Source organism: Pavona decussata, unplaced genomic scaffold (genome assembly GCF_977016875.1).
Source record: "Pavona decussata unplaced genomic scaffold, jaPavDecu1.1 SCAFFOLD_213, whole genome shotgun sequence".
Taxonomy (NCBI): Eukaryota; Metazoa; Cnidaria; class Anthozoa; order Scleractinia; family Agariciidae; genus Pavona; species Pavona decussata.
In genome coordinates, this window is record NW_028145618.1 from 1,100,001 (window position 1) to 1,116,952 (window position 16,952).

The 16,952-nt window shown below is 36.0% G+C and overlaps 1 protein-coding gene across 4 annotated transcripts in view; it reads left to right on the plus strand.

The window, feature by feature from the left end:
• Window positions 1-16,952, plus strand: part of LOC146460477 (guanine nucleotide exchange factor subunit RIC1-like) — a 52,605-nt gene that overhangs the window by 12,467 nt on the left and 23,186 nt on the right. For all 4 annotated transcript variants that reach the window (XM_085088177.1, XM_085088178.1, XM_085088175.1 and 1 more), the window contains exons 7-19: window positions 415-506; window positions 1,565-1,653; window positions 2,799-2,952; window positions 5,089-5,137; window positions 5,468-5,531; window positions 7,675-7,730; window positions 8,599-8,769; window positions 8,999-9,037; window positions 9,473-9,583; window positions 10,254-10,343; window positions 12,221-12,386; window positions 13,044-13,148; window positions 14,742-14,854. In XM_085088177.1, the coding sequence (XP_084944303.1) occupies window positions 415-506; window positions 1,565-1,653; window positions 2,799-2,952; window positions 5,089-5,137; window positions 5,468-5,531; window positions 7,675-7,730; window positions 8,599-8,769; window positions 8,999-9,037; window positions 9,473-9,583; window positions 10,254-10,343; window positions 12,221-12,386; window positions 13,044-13,148; window positions 14,742-14,854 (1,299 nt within the window). The remainder of the gene's footprint in view (window positions 1-414; window positions 507-1,564; window positions 1,654-2,798; window positions 2,953-5,088; window positions 5,138-5,467; window positions 5,532-7,674; window positions 7,731-8,598; window positions 8,770-8,998; window positions 9,038-9,472; window positions 9,584-10,253; window positions 10,344-12,220; window positions 12,387-13,043; window positions 13,149-14,741; window positions 14,855-16,952) is intronic.

Consider the following 16,952-nt stretch of genomic DNA (forward strand, 5'->3'; position numbering starts at 1 on the left):
GAATGAGAAGTATAAAAATAAAATTACAGTGAATCTCCAATAATACAACCACTAGCTGATAGGTGATCATCTATGACATGGCTGGTGCTCAGATTGGAAATTGTTTAATGGTCAAGATATTCAGCTAAGAACATGATGATGTGATGATCATTTTTTGTTTACAAAAGGGTTAATACAGTCTGTAAAAAATGTAATTATTTTTATTTATGAGAAAGTCAGATTTATAATGGGCTGGTCGTAATGGAGAGTGTTACTGTCAAGTAGTTTTGATTACAAGTTCTGTTAGTAAAAGTTGTACAGTTGCTCATTTAGTTTAATCAGAAGCATATATGCTTCTGGTTTAATATATAATTGGTTGATGTTTAAGAATGTGGTGTATTAACTGACTTAGTGCTATAATTTTGATTTTACAAGGATATCATTGGTTTGTGGGCTAGAGATCTGAGCTCAGCAACTTGTGTCACCATCAACCACAGATACAGGCTAATAGCATATGGGTGTACTAAGTAAGTTGGGCCCTAATAGAAGACGTAATTGAAAGTACCTTTTGTTTAATTTTAGCACTATTTTATATTTTGTTAGACAGTTGCGTTTTCCCTCATATTGAAGTCATGATCATATGACTTACAATATTAAATTAATTTTATTCAGTGTAAACTCATAACCACATGCACTTGAAGCCCTCCTTGTGACCTCTCTCGTTAGCAACTAGCTCTTTAGTTATGACCACCATTGTGTAACCCTGTTTGAATTGTCACTTAAACTCTGTAATCAAAAGCTCTAATGTAAGCGACTGTTTGTTACTTCTAAAACGATATATTGTACTGAATCTGGGTTCTTCCCAACTGGCCTTGTGCCCCTGAAACTACCACTGACAAGGTAATTGCTCAACAATTAAAGTAATACCCTCTGGTCTAACCTCTCAAACTCCTCCAGTAAGAGACCAGTTAGGCTGGACATTTTGGAGGGTCACTTATGGGAGGTTCAACTGTATCAGAAATACAGGAATGCAGGCTACACAGGTCTGGGCATTTCCATAATTATGCAGATTGTCGAACGAGACTTATTGCTCCAGGTCGTGTCTTTGCTCAGCCTGTTTATAAATAGTTACATGTATCACCAAAACATTCATTGCCTCTAACCCTAATTAGCTTGTAAGCCATCATTGGAGATGTAGTAGCTTGACGACATAGAAACCTGTTTAAATTTCGACCACATAGACCACCTTAGTTCAAGGTGCAACTTACATAATTTATTATAAGTACTTTTTTTCTTTAATCACTGGCATGAAGTAATGTTGTTGAATTGTTTAATATTAATTATATTTCTTATTTAAATAGTTTCATTCAAATACAGTTGAACCTCCCATAAGTGGTTCATCTGGTTCTGTGTGACTATTAAATAAACATGTTTTTCCAAGGATACTCATTTCTTTGTGCAATTAGCTGAACCAGAAATCAAAACCAGGAAATGATTCACTGATTAGGTTCAACTGTATGAAAAATAACTTGACTGTGCAAATCAAACAGTCAAACTTAGCACAATGCTTTTTTTTTTCTTGCAGTGGTGAATGTTTAGTTTATGGTTTTGATGATTTGACAGGAGCTTTGCAGCTTTCTCACAGACTTATTTTGTCAAGCAAAGATTACCCTGGTATCCTTTAAGATTTGCATTTATTTACAATTATATTTTTTTATGGCTACAACAGCAATTTATGCTTGTCTAAGAGTGAGCTGTTACTGTAGTATTGTTACTTATGGTTTGGCTGGTTAGTATTGTATAGTACAGTACTTTATTTGCTTTCATCAAAAATTAATGCCTCCCTTATTTGAGCTTAATATTCCTCTTGGTTTCACTCAATCATGAGTATGTTAATAGGGCCCAAATGAAATGAATGCTCTGCTCATTAAATAGTGAAGAGGTGTTTACTCATTATCTAATGAAAGAGGTGAAAATTAATGATTAAGATTAATTTTTGTACAGTTGAAGTGATGTATGTCATTTGAAGCTGTAAAGGTTAATACATTTGGTACAAAATTTTTTTCTGTATACATTTGAATTTTATGATTGACGCGTTATAACTTGATGTTCTTTTTGTAGTTCAGTGATCATGGCCTTTTATATTCCAAACTTACAATTTAGCACAGCAAAATACATGTCCTGCCTGTGACAATTAGATGTTAGTTCTGACTTCCTTGTCTTTGATATGCAGTTTGTAATAACAGTCCTGGACACTCTTTCATTCATGCAACTTTGTAGGTTTATGTTGTGGCATGCCAAAATTGTCTGATCATTGCTTTGTAATGTCACTGATTTTCATTCCCTTTGCAACAATCCAGGCCATGTTGTTGGTAATTGCTTATTCATGTACACAGTGCAATATTTGTGTTGGTATGAGCAAGCTAGCTATAGCTTTTTAGTGGCATGTAGCAGCTATAAGCCAAACACCTGATCGTCCTCTTAAACCTTCCTTTCCATTTATTCTCCACCACGAGCACAGCAACTCAAAAACAGTTTTCAATTAAAAACTCATATTTTTGACAAACATACAAAAAGATCTACATCAAAGGACACTCCCACCTAATGGAGGTCCCTGCTGGAATTATAAAATGACTGTCCAAACTTCCTTCTCTGCACATTGGTGAACAATGTAGGCTGTAACATGTCCTCCAATACTCTTATTTAAGGATATGACGCATAGCTCTTGTAAGGTTTCTATTTACACTATAAACACTGAAGTGCTGCCACCAAATTTATTTTATTTATTGTTATCCTTAACAAGATATAATTATGGACAGACACTATCCAGACTACAGGTGGTGTCCAGTGCCTGTCATGGACTCCTGATGGCTGTGCTATTGCAGTGGCCTGGTCCTGGGCATGTCATGGTGGACTTGCTGTGTGGAGTGTGTTTGGATCCCTCTTAATGTGTACTCTGGGCGGAGATTATGGGTAAATCAGAATTACTCGTAAATTTTTGGCATTGTAGACAGTGGTGGGCAGGGGGACTCAGAGCTTGATATATACAGTGTACTTTTAATCATAGCAGAGGTAAAATATTTATTAAAAGTATATGTGAAAGCAACATCAAGGATTTTAAGGCTCCATTTACCCATCTCATTTACCTAAGGTTACTCCCTATGATTGAGAGACAAAATTACCCCCTAAAAATTTATTTGACCAAAATAAAGTTTGAGTGAAATCTAAATTGTTTTTGAGAAAACAAAACTTCAAAACTTAAATTAATACTGTACAGCTCTTTTGAGGAAAATGGAAAATAAAATTAATGCAAAAAAAACTTCACAGTGGTGTCATAAATTATCTTCTAAATGTCCGACCACCCAGGCAAGAAAATTTTCAAGGCAATCCAGCTTAAACTGTGCAAAACTTATTAGCCGTGATCTAACCTGCAAAAGTTAGAAACTGGATGGGTCTTAAAATTATTCTACATTTGATTTGTATTCATTCATAATTTAGATATTTATGTAGGGTATTTTGTCCTTGAGCACTTTAGCGGCTTTAAGAATATGACTGGTCAGGATTTATTACAAGTTCTGTTATAATGTATTGGTTCCCTGGGTTACTGCCAATTCATTGGCTTGCAGCATTAGGAGGTGATATAATCCCCTGCTGAGACATGTGTTGTTTATGAAACTTTGCAAGCTAAGTGCCTACTAATAAGGAAGTATTTTTGTGTGGTTTATTACTATGGGTGGAAAGCAGATCCTAGCAAGGGCTATTGAAATCCAAAAAGAAAACTGGGGATAACCACACACTTTTTAGAGATAATTAAGCAACAATTATTCTAAAAAACAGTAAAATACAACGAAGGCAATGTTTGACGTTTTTTCTAAATTGAAAAAAAAAAAATAATTATATCTGAAAAAGACATGGTCACTTCAAATTTTCTTTTTTCTTTTTATTTAATTCAATATTTATTCAGGGGCATCCAATTTAGCAGAGCTAGTTTAAATGGAGCCCTGACACAGCACAAGACAAACATTGAAACATAAGGGCAAGGGCTATTGGATACCAAGGGCACTTGCTTGGGTTCTGCTTTCTCTGTATAGTTTTAAACGGCGCAAAACTATCCCTGTATTAGTGGGCATCACCCATAGGAAACCCAAGTATCTCAAGATGTGCAGAACGTATACACAGTAACAAAAGTAGGCACCATCCTTAATATCAAATGGTATCTAGTAATTTATTGGGTTCAGAAAAATTTGACCAAAAGATTCCAGGGGTAATGAAAAAATGAATGGTGTCGGGATTTTTTTGAAATGCAAAATATTTTTATCATGGGACCACTTGATATTCGAACTTTGAATGTGGATATCTCGATAATCAATCAAATATCCAGAAAGCCTGACACTGTTTTCTTGATTGACATGCAGCTATTTTGTTATTTCCACTGCATTCGATACCTGATAAATTCAATCAAACAGACCTTTGTTTTGGTATTTCATAATGTAAAAAATTGCTAAAAATTATATTTTTGTCAGAAAATATATTCACTAAGCTGTCCATTAATACATACATGAAGTTTGGCAAAGTTTTCTCAAAACTGGTGGGCATATGAATATTTTTCTGAAGGACTTTTGAAAGTAGCAAGTAAATGTACATTTTTTGAGCTAATGCTCATATCATTGACTTTCCCCTGCAACCCCTGGGCTGACTGGCTTTTGTTTTGCCGCAGGTGACTCATATTAAGTCAGAAAAGACATCTGCTCTCACTGGCTAGGTTTATATTGTGGCTAGAACAAAAATGTCTTACAGGAGTATGTGTTAATATTGTTTGCAAGACAAAACAAATTCATTTAATAAAAGTTTGTATTAATAACATGCAATAGACCAATTTCGATATATTAAAATTCTTGCTTGGCTGTGAGGCTCAGGGGAATAAAACAACAGAAGTCATATTGAGGTTTAGAGATGAATAGTCAATTTCTTTTGTTTTTTTCCCCTAAGCCTCATAGCCAAGCTAAAATTTTGATGTATCAATGCAATTGCATTGTTGTTTTCCTAAGCTTACTAACTTACCCATATGTTTTGAGTCCTTCTTACTATCATTATTTTCGTCTTTTACAGGACATCACAAGAGGCTGTGCTCCATAACCCACTTCACATAAAGTCGATGGTTAGTCTGTCACAGCACAGCTGTTATGAATACTTTTCAATATTATCATAAGCTTACTGCATTTTTTGTTGCTAAGCTAAATTTGTTTATTTCTTCTTTTGCCTTCCTAAATACCAAGTAGATGATGGTATGATTTAATAATAACAATAATTTAATAACAATAATAATAATAATAATAATAATAATAATAATAATAATAATAATAATAATAGTTATAATAAGATAGTTTATTAAATCACTTCGCAGCCTCGCGGCTGAATTATGTAGATTTTACAATTGAACTGTAATAATAAAACAACAACAACATCTATTTAACCTGTTTGCTTTCAGGGGTGGGGCCCAGAAGGTTATAACTTGGCAATAGTGTCAGCGGAGGAAGAAAGTGGTACAGTTGGTAATATTGGCTCCCACTTTAGCTACTGTAACCTGTAACTTACTGTCATTTGGGATGTAGAGCTGGGACAATTGAAGGGCTCACAATTAATAATTAGACCTACACTGTTTTGTGTTCAAGTTGTTTTAGGGTTGTTTATGAACCTCTAGACATTGTTCTGCTATAAATCTCTTGGGAGCAATAAACATTTGCGTAGGCAGTTTACAGTTTAGATAATTTAATTTAGAGCAGTTTTCAATTGAGTGTTGTAAAAGCATTTAATGAAAGTACTTTCTCTGGCCAATCACAACAGATGTAAACAGCACAATCAGCCAATCAGAATTCAAAGCAAATACATGTAACCTGCATTAAGCGCGGGAAAAACGCATGCGACCAAACACGATTGGTTTTGGTTTGGCTTCCCACTGGTTGAGTAAATCGGGCGAATTTTGCCAACCAATCATACAGTCTAGTATAAAGCAAAACCATTGAAGCAAACGCGAAATTACTTTCGACACTCAAATGAAAACCATAATTTATAATCTCAAGTTATTTAGTAATAATGATGTTTGGTTAAAGGGGATTTCTGCTAGCTTACTTGAAAGGCTGAACCCTATCTTAACATTAGGCCCCATTTTAAGTTTGTTAATGTAATACATTGTTTACATTAATTAAAAATTGTATGATGATAAACTGCACACTCAAGAGAAATTATAAGTTTCTTGTTTTTATCTTTGATAGATTGCATGAATTATTTCAGGTATAAAGTACTTAATAAATGAAAACTTTAAAAGTGTTGTTAATATCTTATACTATATTTGTATTCTGGGTAGAATGTGTTTCGTAGAGCGCTCAATTCGTTTGATTGAAGAGCAATGTATAATTCTTCACAGAAGTTCAGGCTTCAGGAGTTTTCATTGTTTATTGCGACAATACTGTTTCATATGGTTCAAAGTTATCGGACCACACTCGTCAAGCAATTTTTAACGACTGACTGTTATTTGAAAAGTCAGTCGTTAAAAATTGCCTGACGAGTGTGGTCCGATAACTTCGAACCATACGAAACAGTATTGTCGCAATAAACGATGAAAACTCCTGAAGCCTGAACTTCTGTGAAGAATTAATATCTTAAATATCTTATACTACTTATTGTAATAATAAGTTTTGTTAAACACTGGTTAAAAATTAAGTATTTGTTATCATTAATTAATTATAGCATGCCAGACAACATTCTTAACTGTGTATTTCCACTATTAAATCTATTTACCTCTCAATCATAAAGGCAGAGGTTCATAAGAGATGGTTATTAATCCATGCCAACAGTAAAGTACTTAAAATAAAAAATTTTATTGCCCAGGATTTGTGTTGAAATAAATCAGATTAATATCCATCAGCTATAGAGTTAAGAACCATGTTTCTTAAATTTACAGGTAGTTTATACTTAGCAATCATTTTTCACGGTTATAAAGTTAAAAGCACAAAAAAGCTTGAAAGTGTTAAATTTTCTTGACAATAATCCTATGTTACAGGCATAGGTTGTTAGGACCACAAACTTGCATTAAGTAAATCTAACAAATGATTACATTTAATTCCAAGTGTGAGTTCACCTTTTAAATTTTCTATTTGCATTGTGTTAATAATATTATTGTAGTCATCTTAAGATTTGGACATTGTTACCATCTAAATTTGTTGTGTTCATTTTCGTGGGATAATACTATTTCAGATGCAGTGTATATTTCTAGTCTAAAATGCGTTCACAATAATAATAATAATTATTATTAATTTTAGACTTCTTGGGAGATATTTTAATTTTGAAACCAGAACTGATGTATGTTGACCCATTGTCACTGAAAGAATTAAAATAATAATATTATTAATTATATTTATGTTTTCTGTGTAACTATAATATTCTTTTCCATTGTTGAAGGCCATGCACAAGGCAATTTGACTGTCCTGAAAATTTTTTTACCCAGCTCCTTTGAGCCTGTTACTTAATATTTCCCCATTTTCTTTTCAAAAGAAATCACATTTTTTGCCTATTTGTGAAATCTAATGGTCCCTCCTCTGGAAATGTTATTGTAAGGAATCCCTTGGATTGGTGTATCATACATGTATCATCAATTGAAAGTAGTCTAAGTGGGGTTTTTGAATATGTTTATTTTAGGTGACATAATGCAGCTTCAGTTTGTAAAGAGTGCCCTGACTGTGAACCCATGCATGGTGAGTCAGGTTGCAGACAAGTGTTCAATTAAAAATCTTCAGATACTGTACAACGTTTTGTAAAAAGTTCGTTTGAAAATTCAGTTGACTATGAACCCCTTTGCACTGTTGTACACTGTATGACATGCTAATCACAGTTCCCTAATAAAAAAGTGGGAGTCACCAAGCTCATTTTGAGTTATAACCACTTAAATCTAAAACTAGGCGGGGGGGGGGGGGGTTAATGGTTACCTAACACTAGTACTGTGTTAACCTTCACCATACAGCCATTTTCTTATTGATGTCAATGGAATTTATATTGCTGTTAATGTGACCTGGCACCAGACAGAGCTGCAGCTGTGGAGGCCATAAGTGGTTGTGAATCGCCAGTAGAGCTATAATTTCTCCATTCATTGCATCATGTTGGTTTACTACTTGAAGTTAAAAATCAAACCCAACCATCATGTTAACAAAAGCATTAAGATTTCTCAGTGTTTTTAGTTTGTCGTTTTGTTAAAAATACCAAAAATGGTATTTTTAACTGTGTGTAGTGTGGAAAGATTTGCCCTCAAGAAGGAATACGTTTTTGCTCTTTATGCCTCTGACAGGTACTACACTGACACTTTAGCAGCCACCTCCTTCAAATCTTGTTTAAAGCCATAATTAAATTAGTAGTGGTGGGTTTGTGGAGTGGGGAAATCTAACGAACCCAAGGACAAACCCCAGAAGGAAAATGAGAACCAGCAACAACCTCAAGCTATATAACATGGCAACATGTGTGGGACTCAATCCTGGGACATACTGGTAGGAGACAAGTGTGCTTCTCCCTTCTCCTCCAATTAAAAAAATAAAAAATAAAAAGAAATTGATCGTTTCTCTTTTGCTGCAGAGCAACCATGAACATCTCTTTTTTCAAGGAGAGGAATGTTTATATCTAAATACTGGAGACATGGTGTCTGAGACACAAGACTTGGTAGAGAGTGCTGGAACTAGGCCTGTGATTGGTGGACCTGTTGGGCATAGTACGCTAGTCAGTAATAAAAAATGGATTGTAATACAGGTGAGCTGGCTTCAATGCATGAAAAAAAAAAAAAACAACAACAACAACAACAACTGTACATTTGTAGAGGAACATGGTAGCTACTTGTGAAAATGCATTCTGGTCTCCAGTTGGTTAAAATAACATCAAGTTCTTCATTAATAGTTTCATGTTTTTGGGTATATAGTTAAGGTAAATGCAATCAATCCTTGCCTGTGATCTAGCATATTTTGTGTCTTATTTACTTTAGATTCCATCCAATTATTTGGACAGCAGCTGGCCCATCAGGGTAAGTGGAGATTCAAATAACCTCCACTGTCTTTTTGATCAGCCTTTTACTAACTGCTCCATGCAAGAAAAGCCTCAGACATGTAAGGTTGCTGGTCGCCCTCGTAACAGGAGGGATTTTCAACAAGATTATATTATATGGACCTTGTAGTCTTTTTCCACTGGGTAAATAACTAAATAGTAAGAGTAGCCTCAGATTTGTCTGTTAATTACCAGCTGACAGAAAAGCGGGGCTCATCTTTCCCTGGACTTCTCCTGTAATTACAATTCTTATTCTTCTCTCAAGGACACATTCCTGCATGAAGAAATCACATATTCCTCTTGTTGCAGTGCCTAAAAATAATCTATTGACTGGAGAGTATCTGTATTGCCAAGTACATGTGAACGTCCACAATAAAAACCCGTTTTTTTAGAATTTGATATTTGAAACTTACAGTATGCTGCTGTTGACAAGAGTGGTCATTGTATTGCGGTAGCTGGCAGGACAGGAATTGCTCATTATTCACTCAACAGCAGAAAATGGAAACTCTTTGGCAACGTGTCACAGGTAGCTGCTCACTTGTTTATAAGTCCTTTCTTTTTCTCTTAGCCTTGAGTTTTTTGTCAACTTTGCTTTTCTCAATCTTTATTGTTTGATGAGTTAAAACAGAGATGTTTTATTGTTTAATGTTTAATTAAGACAGAAACAAATTACAAGGGTTGTGTAGTCTCTTAATTAATTATTATGCTGCTAATGTGTACACTTTTCTGATGTACTTTTGCGAGCCAGGTTATAGTGCCACCGCTGTACCACTACCACATGACACTGGATTTGTTATATTTCTTTTTACATTTTTTATGAAATGTTGACCTGTGGGCGGGCTCAATTTTAGTATCACCCTTCTTTACTCTTACATGTACAAGAGACACTCCCTGCTGGTTATGCTTTGTGTTTTCCTCGTAAATAGTCTATCAAAAGACAGGAACCTGAAGGCTCCTGTGCTAAGTGGCTTATCGAAGTGCAAGGACTGTGGGAGGAATTTTTGCCTCCCATAGTTGCCTTTGATTTCTAGTTGAAGTGGAAGCCGTTAGAAACATTTCAAAAAATAATGTTCGGCAAGAAGTGTGAAGTGTGACCATTCATATTCAACGGATATTCAACGTTACCATATTATTGTTGCTGGTGTTTTATCTCAGATGAAGAGGAAGTGATCGCATCCTTTTTTCTTTAATTATAGGAGCAAGGTTTCTCTTGTCGTGGTGGACTGTCTTGGTGGCGAGATTTTCTTATTGTACCCTGTTACAATTTCAGTTCATCATCTGATGAAGTAAGTGTGTATTGTACACATTGCAGTCTTTTGTGTTTTGATTCTTTGCGTCCTTGTACTGAGATTCAGTGTTATCCATGACGTTCGTCAGTACCAATCAATGAAACTTGGGAATTGTAAAGGTTTAAGTTTACTGGTGTAATAATAATAATAATAATAATAATAATAATAATAATAATAATAACAATTATTTTGTTGAGCGCGCTTTCCATATATTAAGTAATCCAAATTTGAAAGCAAACTTAATAAAAAGTATCCAAAAATGGTTAACAAGATTGAGTAAGTATTAGAAGATAACTAAAGGCTTTGTTCCGTTTATCATTGGGGGTGAATGAGATGTACAATTCGGTGTCATCTGCATAGACCTGGACACCTGGCAACAAGCGATCAGTAATTTTTAAAGAGATCACTGGTGTACAGAATAAAGACAAGGGGGACCAAGGCAAGACCCTTGTGGCACGCTCCACTCTTGCTCAAGCCCAGAACATAAGGTTCAATTGACAAAGACCTGTGATACTTACTCTTCCATACAGATAAGATCTTAACTATGCCAGTGTCACGCCTTAAACTCTAAACCGCTCATGTAGTCTTGATAAAAGGATGTTATGGTCAATACTGTTGAAAGCTGCGCTTAAGTTTAGGGGGACAAGGATTGTTCTATGTCCTTTTTCCATGTTTACTAGAACATTATAATTCTGAACTTTGAGCAGAGTAGTCTACATACTATGATATGGTCTAGAGTCTGATTAAAAGATAGGGTGCAGGGCATTCGATATCAAGCACTCGTGCAATTGACTAAATACGGGTCATTCAGCAACCTTGGATACGAATTGTACAATGTAGGTTGTTCACAGGACGGTAACTCATGAAGACTGTGTCAAGGCTATGCTTATTCAGCAATGGGAGGACCAAAGCTGTTTTCCACGTTGCTGGAAATTGGCCAGATTTAAGGGAAGACTTTATTATCATGGTAATAATAGGAAGGATAGCATCCAGCAATTAATAACAAAGCTGATAGGTATTGAATCAAGAGTACACAACTGCTTACTGGAGGGTTTTAACAAATGAGCCACCTCAGCTTCAGAGAGGATTGTGAATTTGGAGAGATGAGTGTTGCACTGAACTGCTGACTGCTGGCGATTGTTCCAACTTTACGCGGTTGTTGTTGTACGTACCCCCTTCCAGGCCTGGAGAATAATATGTTGGAGAATATTTGTGTTTAGTCAGTGTACATGTATGTCTGTCCGTTGGACACATTTTGTGTGATTCAGAAATGTTGACTTATTGAAACAAAACAAGAAACTCCAGCTACATCTACAGGTCAACGGCTATTTTTTATTCTATGACTAGGACTAACGTGCGCATACCTAACAAAATCGCTAATGCGTGACAATTGAATGCTGGTTCTAAAGTCTGATAACACAACAAGAATATATGGCGTCTGCACAAAAATGCCCTCACTTAAAATGAATATGCATGTGGCAGAAGGGAAATAATCTCTGTAATTTTCAGGAAAAACTACAGCAACTGTGCTGAATGAGATTTGTCATTGGTGATGTACCTACACATGTAAGCATAAACATAGCTATCCTTCATGAAAGTTGATTGAACGACAGGCCAAGACAAGCAGACTGATAATAGATCTAGCATAGGTGGAGGGTAAACGTGTGGTTTAATGAACAAATTAGTACATTCAAGGTTGTCTTTGCTACATCTTGGTATAAAAAATGACCAGAACACTAACTCAGTCTAATTTTTGCTCTAGCAGGAGTAGCCAACATCATACTGAGTGTTTGGCTTTTTTCTTTAATTTTACAAATCAAAGGATGTCTTTAGAAAGCGTTTGTGTTTTGCTTTTATTGTTTTTGTTTTTGCAGGTTCGTTTCTACCCCAGAAGTTGCAATTTAGACAATGCTTTTGCGCTGAATGTAAAGCTGCCAGCTCCAGCCTTCCTTGTGAATGTTTTTCGTTCATTACTACTAGTTTACTGTTCTGACAGTCGGGTGGTTTTCTTTTCTTTGGAGAAGACAGATCATGACCCAAGTAAGAGTTGATTTCTGTATATCATTAGCGTATTCCACATTAACTTTAGCAGTATTAAAAGTAACATTATTCAAAGTTATTGTAGAGTCTAAAATGCCCAAAACAAGTGAGAGCTTTCCCTCTCCTTTGTCGATGAGCAGGGTTGCCCCAGCACTGTGATTGGTTTCTCGATTACTCCACTACCTGTATAGGTGACATGAAAGATGCCCTTTCATGTACCTTCCATAGAAAAGTACCCATTTCATGATTTTTGGAAGGCCCCTTTAAGCCTTACCCTGTGTTGTACTTAGTTGTTAAATCCCTATCCTTTTATATACCTACAGCCTGAAAAAGGTACCCATTCGGGAGAAGCCTCCTCATATACATGTAGTTCATTGAAAGAAATACTCTCTCCTCCCTTACCAACACACAGACACCCCCCCCCCCTCCCCCTCCTCTCTGGGCTGGATCCACCGCCCAATTCCACCTAATCTTAAATCTCTCATCATAAAAGAAAAGACATATCATTTATGTCAAGAAGTCGTTTTTATGAATGGCCGTATTGGAATTCTTTGGCTTTTATCCTCGCTTTCATGTCATAATGATTGCCGTGTGCAAACGTCCTAAATACTTATTGCATATTCTTGATTTATTCCAGAAAGTTTACATTTCTTTCAGATGTCCCCGAAGTACAAGTGTCACGAGTTCAAGAAGTATCATTGGTGAATCATGTGCCTCATCCCTTGGCAGTGGTGCATGTCACGCTTACTTCACTATATGCTGGTAACTAATTGTCACACTCATGCCATTTTACATAAGAATTTGAATCACGCTTTGCTATGCGAAACTTAGTTAATATAGATTCTCAGTGTGTAAAAACCAAAGCGCTATCTCAAGAAATCTGGCTCTCACTGCACGGAACACCTTAGACTAAGCCAACGATACGCCAAGCCTGCGATGACTTTCGGCATTAGCATCTAATCATGGTAAACTAACTACCTATGTTAACTTTAGGGCTCTTTTATTAAAACAGACAAACAAAAACGGCTAAGAGAAAGCAGACAATTCACAACTAATCAACATTCTAATTTTTTGTATATGCAGAAGTCGGCCAACTCACCATATTTTTTAGCAAAATGAACACTGGCAATTAAAATTTGATGCAAATCCCTTGAGTCAACTCTGCATTTGCGTGAAAGGTTTCAGATTTTCACTGAAGTGTGACAAGTAAATAGTCCAAGAATTGAAATAAAAGTACATTTCATGAGGAATATTATTGTAGTTTAATTATACTGAAGTGAAGTACTTAAACTTCTTATTTTATTTTTCCTCATTATTTATCCAGGAACATCTGGTCAAGGATATATAGCTAGTCTAGACAGAATCCTGGCTAAATTAACAAAATAAAAGAACTATCAAAATAACATACAATATATAAAGACTCTATGAACAAAAAGACTATAAAATATACATGTTATTGGTTAAGATGGTAAACATTGAAGAATTTAACACACGTGCACCATTGATTCTGAAGCTGCCGGTATAGTCAGTTGTTTTGGCTAGGGGCAAACGTAATAGGTTAAGGTGCCTGATGTTATAGGTGTGGATTCCGAGAGCGCATTTGAATTCAGTTAACAGATACTGTTGGCTGGGATCAAGCTGTTAAGACTTATATACAGGGATGCACTTATAGGCTGCGCCAGCTCAATGCGGTGTGCAGTCTATCAGTCCTCGGTTATAAGCTTGTCTATGTAGGTTGTACAGGGTTTATAGCCTACTCCACATCTACCTCAAATGTATGCACAATAATCGAACGTAGGCAGTAGGATCATGTTGTAGAGTGTTAGGGATGTGGACTTCAGTAGCCCCTTGCCAGTGCGGTGTAGCATACCTGATCTAGAAAAGTGCATTTTGCCTACAGATCCTCTACACTCTATACAAGATACGGTTTGGTCCGTAACCACTCCAAGGTTCATGTAGTTATAAGTGTCCTCCATGCCTGCATTGGTGTTATCTACCCTGTCTGTAAAACTGTCAACAGCACTAAGCATCCTGGTGTGTGCTTGTCCTTGTTGTATATATATGAGAGGGTGAGAGACACAACTTCTACCAAAGTCCACACCTTTGCAGGTTATTGCCATCTGCTGTGATGCCTTTGAAGAATATTTTAGTGCAGTTTATTCAAGCTAACCGTTCAGTTTGTGGGGAACATAGGGAAGATGATCATGAACAAGGAAAATAATTTTTTGATGGGGAAAAGGGGAAAAGGTTTCTTTTACATGGTATCTGTTTTAAGTCCCCCACCCCCCCCCCCCCCCCCACAATCTCAGCCAGAAAGAAACTTTTGATAATATTAGTTTTATCCTGTGTTTGTAGAATACCAGGGTTCGGAAGGACTGAACGGAGTGGAGTCACTTATCACAAATGTTGGCGGGCGGCTGCTTATGCTTCAGAAAGACAAATCATACCCTGAAAGAAAAACTAGAAAGGTATACAGTAGGTCAGAGAGTTATGTAGTTTTCTTTCATTGAGCAAGTCTGATTGCTGTGGCTATGCATGTGAAGCCTTTTGAAAAGCTACAAGGGTAAAATTGTCAATACTGACATTAAAACAAATGGAAGATTCATTTCAGGAAAGCACACTGAACCATCCCCTGACTTTTTAAGCTCTGATTAATTCCTGGATGTCTATCATGAATTTGACCGAACTTAAACCCGAAATCATTGATGCAATTATAGTGTTTCAAGAGTTGTTTTACTAACTGTCGGGAATACAGCAGAGAAACAGCAATTTTTAAAAAACACACCAAATTTTCCTTTTTAAAACATGTTTTGACATTCCTATGTTATCTTCAGTTACAATAGTTTGTTGTCATTTCAATTTTCATTGTACAATACCGTTAAATGTAATAATGCTAGCTGTAGCGTGCGCTATACTGGTACGTTAACAATTTAGATCCAGTAAGTATACAGTAAAGCCTGCTACATTGGTGAGACCACTCGCCACATTTTTACACGTGTTTGTGAACACTTTGTGTCGGACAAGGCCTCACACATCTACAAACATTAATATTTTGCTATCATCAAAGCCTTGTTGGGACTCCTGTTCTATGGAGTGTTTTACGGTTTTGGATTCTGCTACCTCCAGCTTCCAAATTAAGATAAAGGAAGCATTATATATCAAATGGGAGAATCCAACCCTCAACCAACAACTGAGGCACCTGGATTTGTCTCTCTCTTTTTAATTAAGGTTTTTGTTTTTGTGTTTTGATTATTTATTTATTTGTTTATTTAGGGTTCTCATTTGCTCTACTGTATACTTACAGGATCTAAATTTTTAACATACCAGTATAGTGCGCACACTACAACTAGCGTAATCACGTTTAATGGTATTGTACAATGAAAATTCAAACGACAAACTATTTTAACTGAAGATGACATAGGAATGTTGAAACGTGTTAAATTTGTTGTGTTTTTTAAAAATTGTTATTTTGTGTATGTAATCGCATGAGGCTGAGTAGAATTAAAGATTAATTTTTGCGCCTATTTTCAAAGTTTTCCCACGCAACGAGGGCAATTTAGGAAAACTTTGAACATACAAGTGAAAATTAATCCTTAATTATATGAGGACTCATTGCGATTACGTGTTTATAACATAGATGGCAAAATTTTCTTCAACTAGCGAGTCACTTCATAAAATAGTCAGCCCCGGCCTAGCGTGAAAACACCCACCCGTGAGCAAAACAAACAAACAATTCACCTGTTTCTTAGCATACAAAACAGACAAAATGAGAAAAGTTAATTGTTATATACGTGTAATTAAGAGAATATACAAGTTTAATTCATGAGCAAATTAACAACAATTAAACCAAATGTTATGCATCAACTGAATAATTTTTATTCACTTGCACTGTGAAGCTTTCTACTGCTTGACAATTAATAACACGAACGGAGATCGATAAAAGTGCAAAGAAGGAACTTGCAGAGTAATTTCTTTTACTGAATTTGACCTGCTCCTTCCCCCCATCAAAAGGGCACTGTTATCATTGTTCGGTTATCGTTCGCTGGAAGAAGCCGTAGCGAGGTGTAAGCACTTGGTAGCAGCCATGAATATTTTCAGTTTTCCAACCAAACAAATCCGACCAAGTTTTCAGCTTTTGACACAAACAATCTCTTGTTGTTTCTTGTAAGAAATGAACGTTCACCTTTAGGAATTTCCTTTGTAGCTGTAGCACTTGATTTCAAAGTATTTTTGACACAAACAATCCGGCTTAAAAAGTCAAACTGCAAAGTACCTGAAAGAAGTCTATGTTGTCGCGGCAAAAAATGAAGAAACCAACAAAATGTAGAAATGGCATGCTCAGCCAATCAGGAGCAAGTATTTTTGCCGCTCGACTCATCAGGAGTGAGTAATCTTACCCTCAGTGAAAGGAAAATTAAGAAAAAATGCCCTCTGTTTCAACTAATCAGCATTCAGTAATTTTGCCTTCGATGTTATAAACTTAGTAATTACCAAGGCTGTTGCCTAAGAAAAATTTGAAGGAGCCCACCATGTCAAAAGCCAAGAAGTTAGAAGCCCAACGACAAC